The 12,266-nt window shown below is 37.9% G+C and overlaps 1 protein-coding gene across 4 annotated transcripts in view; it reads right to left on the reverse strand.

Annotated features, from left to right (window-relative positions):
* The window catches only part of LOC145673404 (uncharacterized), a 491,254-nt gene that overhangs the window by 14,574 nt on the left and 464,414 nt on the right, over positions 1–12,266 (reverse strand). For all 4 annotated transcript variants that reach the window (XM_081743072.1, XM_081743073.1, XM_081743074.1 and 1 more), the window contains one exon: positions 7,388–7,523. In XM_081743072.1, the coding sequence (XP_081599198.1) occupies positions 7,388–7,523 (136 nt within the window). The remainder of the gene's footprint in view (positions 1–7,387; positions 7,524–12,266) is intronic.

The following is a 12,266-nucleotide window of genomic DNA, read 5'->3' on the forward strand; positions in this document are numbered from 1 at the left end:
TACGGCTCTGCATATTAGTGCTTTACCTGCAAGTGTTGGTTTATTTTCTGATATAGTATATTCTAACATAAGGTAATTTTACTGTGGCATGAAGGTTAGTATACTGACGTTCCAAGTAATGTGATTTTACTTTATTTCTTGATATTTCCAACTCTTTTGGAAACACAGCAGTTTCCTCTGAACTTTCTATGTAAAAGACTGATAGAACAAATCACATGTTACTAGAAAGGAGCAGAATGTTTCAAAATATTCCCACTGTTATCTTTCTTATTTTGGTGTGTTTTTCGTAAATGTTTTTTGAGTTTTGGCTTTGGAAAGGTAACTGGACAAATGAATGTTCTGGCACACTCGAATTGGGAGAGAAACAATTGATTACGTAAATCAGATGGTTAACCTTTGTAATTTGTTTGTGGCTATAATATTGCCCGTACTTCCATGATTATTTTAATCGTTCTTGATTAAAAAATTAAATAATGTATCAAATTTGCAATTATTTCCTATATTGTAATTTCATTTTCTACGCCGTGTGCGTGGGTTTTCTCTGGGTTCTCCCGTTTCCTCCCACTTTCTTCATTCCAACATTTCATTCATCACCGTCTCCTTTAGCCTAGCCGGTATAACCATGGGACGTAAAACTCAAAGATTTCATTTCATTTCATTTTTTCTTTTCTACATACAACGAAAGTATCATGTGGATAGTGCAATATTATCATCTAATGCAAAGCGCAGGCAAAATGAGCCAGGCCTGAAGGAAATCCATAAGGATCTATTGTTGTTTTTTGGGACTTAATCTCTGGAAGGTGGTCCAGGCTTTTGTGAACAGAAACGTACTACAAGCAGTAAAAAAACAAAAGTATTTCTTTCGAAATGTAGTGCGGGTTGGTAAACATTTTGTGCTATGAAACATGAAAAAGTATTTGTAATGCAATGGAATGCCCAAAGAACCAACCTTTTAAATAGAACACTTTAAAACAGATCGTTAGTTACAACGAGTCTTAAAGTGTAATGTTTATTATAAACCCATATTGTGACTCTTATTTATATGTGTTTTTTCTTTTATACTGGAAAGTATTTTCATTTTGTTTAAAGTAAGGAAACTATCCTTTAGAATATTTTTTTAAAAGAACTATACGGTACATTAGTTTCTGTGCAACATAGTAGTTTTAGTCACTTTTATTTGTCATTGGTATCTTTTAGTTGTTAAATTATTGTATTTTAAAAAATAATAATAATAACCGGTTCAGAAACGACTCGAGTTTGCTATGATTTAGTAAAAATTCGTGGATGGAAATTCGGTCAAGTAAATGTTTTTAAGTTACATTATGTATCACCCAAACCTTTTTTTTCAGTTTCTACAAATGGTTTGAAATTGTTTGGTGACGGATATAAGGATTATTAGTAATACTATGACTGCTTAGAAGCTGTCCGACTTTTTGTAAAATATCATCTATTTTTTACTGTGATTGGTATCTTTGAACATTGAAATTTCTCGAACGAAAGTGATTGAACCATCTTTTGGGTATTACGTTTGATAACGTTGTCTTGCTCATAAACAGAACAAATTTCTTCAGGGGTATATGCAGCATCTGCTCCTTTATCGAACGAAAGTTTAAAAATTTAGAGCAGTTTTTTTTTTTTTTTTTCAGTCAGCTCACTAATCTTCATAGCGCAATACCTTCTGCCGAATTGTAAGAATTCCAACACTTCGGCAGGTTTAGTTTCTTCAACTGTCAGCTGTCAAACGATGCTACACCTAACCCCGCGTAACCAGAATACCCTGAAATTTGGGACACTAACTAGTGACGAGCGCTAGACTCTTGGTCTTGCAGTATTTGCAAAAGTCTTGCATGCAAGACTAAGACCAGGAATCCCGATGCAAGACCAAGACCAAGAAAAAGGGGTGCAAGACCAAGACCAAGACCAAGACCATTCCTGCAAGACCAAGATCAAGGCTCTTACGCAAGAGTTTTGCACAAGTACCGGTCAGTAGTAGAGCGTTTACCTCTGGTGCTGGGGTCCCTGGTTCTATCCCAGTTTCCACCATTTGAGTGTTTTTGGTGGACAGAGACCGTGTGCGTAGGTTTTCTCGGGATTTTCACGTTTCCTTCTACTTTCTTCATTCCACCTTTCATTCATTTCTTATCTTCACCATCTCCCTTAGCCTCGGCGTATACGAGGGTCACTACGAAAGTTTTGAGATACGCATTGTTGAGTTGGCACAGTATTTGAATTCCAACAATTGCATTCGTTAGTGGTATCCAGAGCGAAGAAGCGAAGCAAATTTAACTCGCCTCGCTTATAGGCGTGGCCGTATCGCCTTAACTTGTTTGTTGATGTGAGCAGTATTCGGCTATCTAGAATTTAGCTGGAAAGGGAACATTTGCGGGCAATGACCCTTTACGATTTCAAAAGTGGTTTGAACGAGGCACAAAGCCTTGACCGTTTGCAGGGGCATTTGGGGACCTTGCTCCTTCCCGTGCTACAATTTTTCGCTGGTTTGGTGAATACAGAAGAGACCTGACATCGCTTACAGATGAAGAGAAAGCTGGATATCCAACAACAGCTGTGTCAGATGAAAACATTGCCGCTGTGGAACAAATGATTTGAGAAAATCCTCGAACAACTTTCAAGGACATTGAATCTACAGTGAACATTGGATCGCCAGCAGTTACAAAAAATCTACATGATCATCTTCGACTCAGGAAGGTTTAATCTCCTTGGGTGCCTCACACTTTGACTGCACAGTAGTAGTGCATGCGTGTGGAATAGTGTGAAGAAATGCTTGCAAGATTTGATGGAGACAATTCTCGACGCGTCTCTGACATTGTTACTGGTGATGAGACTTGGATCTATCAGTTTGACCCTGAAAATAAACTCAAATCTACAGTTGGAACTTTCCAAACGAAAATCCACCCACGAAAGTGAAGCGACCGCGAAGTGTGGGGAAGAAGATGGTCTCAACTTTCTTCTCCAAATATGGACATGTTGCAACTGTTCCACTTGAAGAACAAAGGACTGTTACTGCTAAGTGGTACACCACTGTTTGTCTAACAAAAGTGTTTCAGAAGCTTCGGGAACGGCGTCCAAGAACTGAATTGCATGGGATAATGCTTCATCATGACAACGCGTCTGCACACACGGCCAACATCACAATTCAGTATTTAGAATCTACGGAGGTCAAACTTATGACTCATCAGCCGTATAACCCTGACCTGGCCCAGTGTGATTTTTTTCTGTTCCCCAGGATCAAAGATAGCATGCGTGGGAAGAGATTTTGCAGCCCTGAAGAAGCTGTAGTGGCTTACGAGAGTGAACTTTCAACACTTGAAGAAAAAGACTGGCAACACTGCTTCCAAAAGTGGTTTTCGAGGATGCAAAAGTGTGTACAGTGTAATGGTGAATACTTTGAGAAAATGTAAGTGTTAAATTGATTTTAAGTATGTAAGTTATTTCACATCTCAAAACTTTCATAGTGACCTCGTAATTGTGGCAAGTAATACTAGATATTACATCATTTCAAAACATATTAATGCTGTCCTTCTTCCTAAACTAAAGAAAAATGAAGTATGAAACATCGGTAATTTCGTACACCATAGGTGCCAGCTGCATGAGTATGGCCTTGGCTCCAAGGATCAAGCATCCGTTAGAAATTTTTAATGTGTGCTTAAAAAATTACTATCGAAATAAAATTTTCATGACATTGACTAAAACTTGGTGTATGTAACCGCAAGTTTGATTTCATGGGAGGGTGCTTATACGTTGAATAGCATCGTCAGGTATATGGCACACGAGGATTGAGCGATATAACATTATACAACAATAAATAATCCATATTCACAAGTGAGAGTGATTTTGTACCGATATTTCAAATAACTTGGAGTTTGATGCTGTGTTTTTGTATTTCTAATATAGGTAAAAAGTATTTGTGTAAATTGAGTTTACACAAAAGGCATGGACAGTTGAGTCGTTTTCAGTTTTCACTCAAATTATTCTAAAATATTAAGAGGTTTGATTATAATCGTTATTATTTTAATGTTTCTCTCTCTTTCTTGGCCAATATTTTAACATATCATCATCATCATGATAGCTGGTCTCTCATTATTGGCAGGTTACTTGTTGCAACTCAGAAGCTTCGATATACGGTGGTCCTCAGCTATTCTCTTCGTCTTGACGTAGCAATTTTCTGTTTTAATACTTTCCTTCAACAACAATCTCCTTTGCCCCCTCTTTCTTTCCTTCCACCATACCCTCTAGGACGTCCCTCATAATAAAGTTTCTCCTTAGCCAATGTCCCAACCAGTTCCTTTTCCTCCTTTTAATTACATCTAACATTCTTTTTTTCTACCCTACTACTACTATTTCTGACACCTTCTCATTCGTTTTCCGTTCAAGCTAGCTAATTCTCTCATTTTTTCGAAAGCCTCCAACATATTTTGCATCACTTTTGCGTAATGTTCATGTTTCTGTTCCATAAAGTGCTTACTGAAATCAGTAAAACAAAATCTTAATGTTTAATTGGAAGTTTGTTTAATACAAAGATTAGCTAATCTTGGTTGAAAATAAGAAATATCTGACGCCTATATGTGTAAAAATAATTTAGCAATTCATGGTATTTCAGTAATCTGTGCCGTCTTGATTTTCTTTCGTGCGTCTCAGAGGTAGCCTCCACAATTTTTGGAAACCAGGGGAGTAATGGATTTGTTAAAAAATATTAAAAGATTACGAAACATTGTAATTTATCTTATAAGTAGTGAAACGCGGGCACCAATTGAAAAAAATAAAGGTTATCCCCTATGTTGTACACTATCATCATACTTACACGAAGGTAAAATATATTACATTTAGAAACGTACATAGTATTTCCGTTACTATTGGCGTATTGTAGGATTTATCCAGAGTAAAATTTACCTGTGAAAAGCATAAGATTTCTTAAAAGCAAGACTTGCAAGACTCTTGCAGCAAGAACAAGACCAAGACCAAGACTGGGTGTGCAAGAACGAGACCAAGACCAAGACTGGATGTGCAAGACCAGGACCAAGACCAAGACCACCCTGGTCTTGGTCTTGGTCTTGCATTTGCTCATCACTAACCCTAACGCAAACTCATGCGCAAAAGTCTCGATACCTTTTAGAAATCCTGATATAATTTGGTCATAAATATCTCGTGTCATCGTCCTTCTACTTGTAAGTACGAAATGTTCCAAATACTTCTGATCATCTTGTTTAATCATCTTCTCTCTTAGTAACTTTCTCTAGTGCTTTTTCTTTAAATATTAGTCCTCTCATTTTCCATATTTCCTTACGTCTTTTCATTTAAAAAATAGTCATTCTCGAATTAGTACATTTTCCCAGTAGAACAGATACAATTTCTTGAAGTCAAAATAGTATTCAGCTAGCCTTAATTTCATCTGTAACATTAGTTTAAGTTGTATCTTACCTGATGTATGCAATACATTTTCACAATCATTATCAACGGTAAAGGAGTCATTATTCTCCTAGTTTTATATTTTTTATCCCCCAAGACCTATTAGAGCGTGACTGTAGGTCAGTGGCAGATGTAGAAGATAAAAACTGGGGGGCAGTCAAAACCCAGACTATGATAGGTATATCATGAGTTTACTATAAACTTCCAAATTTTTTTAAATAATAGTTATTTTTGTCACTCAAAAAGCTGGGGGGCTAGGTTCCCCGGCCCTGCCCTAGATCTGGCACTGCTGTAGGTTCACTTTTTCATCACACCAAATACGCAAATCTTGAATGTTATTTTCTACATTGCTTCGAATAAAATACAGAACTGTCAGCCTACTACATTAAGCTTTTTTATATATATCGCGTATACCAAAAATCTTGAGCCATAGGCAACATCCATCCCTAGACTCAGCTCCGACCTAGAGTTACAACGAGAGCCTGAATTTCTTACAATTGACAGCCGTTCCGGTTGACGTGGAAACTTGAAATTTAGTATGACTGTAGCTTTCTGAGTCCAAACCACAGGAAAATTCCCAAAAGTGAGTAATTTTAATTTTTAGGAGGTCTAAAGGAGGCATGAAGAATTTCCCCATGTTATTTAAATGGGCCTTTCTTTGGATCTATAATCTCATATTTCAGGTGCTTGGAATTGAAATAAAAACTTGAAATTCGGTATGCTTGTACGTTTTCACTAGTGTTACATAAGTGAATCTCTAAAATTCAAAATATCCTACTTTGGAATGGTTTCATGAGGAATTCAAAAATCTTCTCCATGTTATTTACATGGGACAGCTTTTACACCCCAAAATTATTGGGCACTTCCTATAGGGCTATAATCATTAAATGTGACAAGATTGTAGTTTTTCGGGATTAACCCACAGAAAAATTGCCAAAAGTGAATATTTTTAAGTTTTATTGGGGTCTAAAGAGGGGATGAAGAAATTTCCCATGTTAATTAAATAGGCCTTTTTTGAATCTATAATCTCATATTTTAGATATTTAGAATTGGAATGAAAACTTAAAATTCGGTATGCTTATACGCTTTCGTTAGTGTTAACTAGATAAGTCTCTAAAAATAAAAATTTCTTACTGTAGAATAGTTTGATGGGGAACTGAAAAATCTTTCTATATATGGGACATCATCTACACTCCAAAATGTTTAGGCAGTTCGGGCAGGATTAGAATGATGAAATTTGGCATGATTGTAGCCTTCCGGGACTAACCTACAGGAAAATTGCCAAAAGTTAACATTTTTAGTTTTTAAGGGGTCTAAAGAGGGGATGAAAAAATTCTCATGTTATTTAAATGGGCATTTTCTTGGGATACAAAAGCTTATGTTTTAGATAGTTGAAATGGGAGAAGAAACTTGAAATTAGGTAGAATTATGTGTTTAGGAGGTGCGAGGGCGTAGGCTGAGTAAACGTGAGGGTCAGGGTTCGAAGCCCCAAATTCAGTTGGGCCAAATTCAGGAAATGTAATTAAAGAGCAACTGCACGAAATTCACTCTTGATGCAAAGGCTGATACATAAGACACGCAAGACCATCGGCGGAGCAAATGCGGGGGCTATGTAGCCTATATGATTGTATTATATATTTACTTTGGCGGGAATATCCAAATGGTCTACTCTCGGAAGACTACGCATGCTGGTCTGTGTCAGAATAGAGAGGAATTAAATTTTCCGTAAGCACAGATTCGAGGGATATAAGGATCTAGGATCTGTGTATATTTTTTTTAAACTTAGACTCTAGAAGGCAGTCTAGGTTTTTGTGCACATATCTGTACACAACATTTAAAGGAAGAATATAACTATTAAAACAATGTCTAAACTCTAAACAATGTCAATGTCTACAAAGAAAATTTAATAAGTAATGAAAGAGTTTATATTATATTTTTTAATGGCCCAGGATTTTGTTCTTACCTGCTTCACTTCCTTCGCTATGTAAAATGATCCATTGACTAAGTTCCTTATTTCTTCGTTTACAGTTTGTGGAATTATTTTTGTAGCGGGTGCTTCAATTGTGTCATCTTCCACCATGACTAGAACTAAGTAACGGCTGAAATAGATAAGAAATTATTGATTTGCTAACAATTATTTCTATGTAGTAAATGGATTCACACAAAGCTCTAACAGTGACATATTTTGCGGGCTACATTTAGAACTTTATAAAATAAAGTTAGTATTACGTATACACTCATTTGTATTTAAGTCTACAGTTTCTCATCATCTTTTAATAGTCCTTTTTTTTTTTTTTTTTTGAAAACGTTAATACGTGTTAACATACAATTGTTATCAGCTTTGTATGCAGTAATCTTGCTTTGTTGCGATTGGATTAGATTACATTTGAGTTTTGCGTTCCATTCAGCTGCAAGGCAATATAGGACATGAATCTACAGTTTAATGTAGTGTCCGAAGTACATGAGTTCCCAGCGGAAATCGTGCTCGGGCCTTTCACATCAAAGACGTGTACACTATTCATATAGTCACAAGGGACTTTAGCTTTCTTACGAGATTCGTGAAGTGGCAGTCTCTATAAACCGCTTTCTATTCTCAACCGTAAGAAACGTATTACTTGTACGTATTCACGTTTCAAACCTCGTAACAGTGTACTAGAGGGTTGGCATGCTAGTCAGGTTGCCTCTGAACCTATAGGTTCCGTGGGAACAAGCGATAAAGTAAAGAAGGCTATATGAATAATGACAGCAACAGTTTTGAGATATATGGGAACCTATTGGAAAATGGGTTATTATTTTTCATACAACTTGAATTTACCCTGTTAAATACTACAAAAAAGTGTTAATTCTTTTCGACCATTTCTACTACATATTAGAGTGGTTATAGAAAGTTTCTTTGTAAGGCTAAAACTAACAGTAAGTATAACAACGGTGGATGTAAGGTTAAATAATGAAACGAATCGTTTCTGCGGTGTTGCTAACTGATGAAAGACCAACTCGAAGCTGATTCGCTTCAACAGTGGAAAAAATGATGCCTGCAGTGGTAATTTGAGGACATGTCCCGACTGGGGATGGAAGAGATAATTCTCCTTGGAACTATTAAATTTCCCCGAGGTATGTCTCCTATTGCACTCAGCGATCATCACCAGTATTTCCTTTCAGCATTACTACTTTTACGCTTACGAGGGAAGGGCGCGATGTCACTCAGAGATAATTGAACTAAATTTGGTGTAGGAGTAGGTAATGGGAATAGAAAAGAACGTGTGGAAGCATTCGTTTCGCAGACGTTCGGAATCAGAAATAATGGGTCCTATAGTTCTGGAGAAGTATTACCTGTCAATCAGATATTGATAGGACGGAGCCTATGCTTGCTGTTGCGGCCAATGTAGAAGAAGTTAAAAAAGTAGAATGAAAACAGAAAAAATGAGCTGAACCGAAAATGCACCAATATTCGCTCTCAATCCCAACAGATGAATGCCGGGATACTAAACCTATCAGCTGCTCTTGTCATTACCCGTTGGGTATGAATCACTAGTTAGCCTAATGAAATGATATTAAGCAAATAAAGAAAATACACAGAAATAAATCGATGTTACAAAACACACTTACGTTCACTTTGTGTTCACACTATTAAAGTGCAGTATTTGTGAAACATGCATGAGTCATATTTAGAGTCTTGAACGCAGTTGTTACGAGACTGTTTCTGTCCAATACATTTTGCTGCTTTCTAGTGGTGAGTACACCAAATTCAAATATTTACTTTATCCTTTGCGTTGTGTTAATGAACAGCCTTCTATGTATTCAAACGGTTATTTTTGTCATGGTCATCCACAGTCGTTTCCATTTTAAACATCATAAATTCCGAAATATATATTTATATTTTCCTCACAAATAATACACAGTACTTTAATTTTTGGTGGGCGCCACATCGTAGACATGATAAACCGGTACAAATGTATTCAGATAATATTGGTCAGTTCCAACATTTAATGCTTGCGTACTGACAGCATCTTATGGTGTGAAGAAAAACAGCAACTTCCTTTCGACTCCTTCCCTGGAAAACTTCTGGCGACGCCCATGCTTAATTTCTTTATATATTTGCTTTATTTTCTTAATATAATTTCATTAAGCTAACCCTACGAGAGCAGGGTGAGAAGTTCTCGGCCTGACCCAGAGATGGCAATCCAATCAGCAAAATTTTATTGTTCTTGCCTGGGGGCACTTTTCAGTCGTTCGTATAACAAGTGTCAACTTGTTCTCTCAAGTATTTTGTGTGCAGGCATTGTTGCAGTTAGACGTCTTGCGTGTTAGTTGTAAAAATGGATAAACTGGAATATCGTGCGGTAATCATAGTTTTCCTATTGGATGTATTAACCACTACGGAAATTCATCTGAAGTTTACAAAAGTTTACGGAGGCTCTGCTCCTTCCATGTCAATTGTTATAAACTGGGCAGTTGAATTTAAACGTGGTCGCACATCCCTCGAAGATGACCTACGTGAAGGAAGGCCGAGAACCGCAACCACACCGGAAACAATCGAAAAAGTGCATCACAACATGTTGGACGAAAGGCGAGTGAAGGTGAGTGAGGTAGCTGAGAGTGTGGGGATATCAGAGGAACGGGTGCGAAACATCTTGCACAAAGAACTAGGGATGAGAAAGCTCTGCGCAAGATGGGTGCCGCATTTGCTGTCTACCGACCAAAAGCAAATGCAAAAACTATTTTCGAAGCAATCTTTGGACCGGTTCAAAAGGGAATCGACTGATTTTGAGCGGCGATTTGTGACAATGGATGAGACATGGGTTCACCACTACACGCCAGAAATGAAACAGCAGTCCAAGCAGTGGATGGGAGCTGGTGGTGCAGCGCCGAAGAAAGCGAAGACGATCGTATCGGCCGAAAAGATCATGGCCAGTGTGTTTTTGGATGCGAAAGGGATCCTGTTAATTGATTGCCTTGCAAAATCGAGAACAATTAAAGACGAATATTACTCCAACCTTCTTGACCAGCTGGATGCCAAAATTCACGAGAAGAGGCCTGGTTTGAAGAAGAAGAAAATCATCTTTCACCAGGACAACTTACCTGTGCACAAGGGTGCGTTGGCGATGGAAATTCTCCTGATTTAGCACCATCGGACTTCTATCTGTTCCTAAACTTGTAGAAATTTCTTTCTGGGAAGCGCTTCACATCGAATTAAGAAGTTGAGAAGGGCGTGGATGATTATTTTCACAACCTTCCAAATTCTCACTTCCGAGAAGGAATACTGATCGAGAACTTTTCACCCCGCCCTCGTAGTGATGCATACCCAATGGGAAATGGCAAGGGCAGTTGATAGATTGTTGGGACTGAAGGCGGATATTGGTACATTTTTACTTGAGTTCATCTTTTCTGTTTATATTCTACTTTATTTAAGTTCTTCCTCATTGGCCACAATATCGAGCAAAGGCTCCGTCCTATCAATATCTGGTTGACAGGCCATATTTTTCCAGAACTGTAGGGCCCATTATTTCTGATTCCTAACGCCTGCGAAACGAATGCTTCCACACTTGTTTCTATTCCCATTACGAACTCCTACATCAAATTTGGTGCAATTTTCTCTAAGTGACATCGCGTCATTCCCTCGTCAGTGTACTGAAAGTCTCTTCGGAGGAAAATCTTCTGAAATGGTTACATGATACGTCACGGACAGAGGCAACTCTTGAGGGAGGCCATGTCAGTAAATTTTAACATTTCATCGGTACAAACTACAAGCAAACTGCAATTAGGTGAGATGATGCTTCAGTTAGGGCCTACAGCGGGAATTGTGTGCTCAGGTACACTCATTCTTTGTGCACTGCTAAAGTCTGCTGTTAATTAGGCCACTGTTTGCGGCCTAGCATGATTCATCAATTTCGACAGTCTAGATAGTTATTGAGCTATGCTTTCCCCACGGCTTGTCGTTTGGTGCTGGTTTCATTGTTCTTTCCCACTTGTAAAATTCATTAATCACATTACCTCATGAACACCCGGCAAGACGAGCTGTTCCTGACATGGGCGATCACAGTTATCTCGCAATCACAATATATCGATACAACCTATCAAGCGCTGGTATATCACCGGTCTTCCTTATTCTACGCGGAAGTTCCACACGGTGAGATCACCGTCTGACGAACAGTTTTGCTGTTCCCCGTGCCTGTTACGTCAGCACAACGACTTCGTTTAAAGAGAAATAGGTGTTCATAATGATTTCGCTGGTGAGTATAAGTTTTCAATATCATTCATTCAATCGAAAGAGAGTTTGTTAGTCACGAAATTTTGCCATTGGCCGACCATTCTTCTCGTTTCTGTAATATTGCGTTAGTATTTATTAACGTCTATAACAGTCCTGTCGCATAGAATATATGTAGGTATATTGTCTTTATTCTGAAGATGATCAATTACGGTGGTTTCTAATTGTCATTCATAAACCGATACTGAGTACCTACGATCAAATATGTGCAGAGACATTCAGGTATATATTGCAAAGTTGCAAGTTCTTTTAGTGAGATCTACTAATACATCGAAATGATTGTCTTCATTCTTTGATAGGGGGCGCGGTGGTTCAGTGGCAGAGCGCTCATCTCCAGTCTTTAGGGTCCCTGGTTCAATCTCAGCTCGCGCCGTGTGGACTTTATATTGAACAAACACCATGCTCGTGGGTTTTCTCGGAGTATTCCCGTTTCTTCCCTCTTTCTTCATACCACCAATTCATTCATTTCTCATTATCACCGTCTCCTTTAGCCTAACCGTCATAACTGTGGGAGGTAAAACTTAATAATTTCATTTCATTTTTTCCATTCTTTGATACTTCTGTGCATATGTTGGAA

Source organism: Thermobia domestica, chromosome 16 (assembly GCF_964235325.1).
Source record: "Thermobia domestica chromosome 16, izTheDome1.hap1.1, whole genome shotgun sequence".
NCBI lineage: Eukaryota > Metazoa > Arthropoda > Insecta > Zygentoma > Lepismatidae > Thermobia > Thermobia domestica.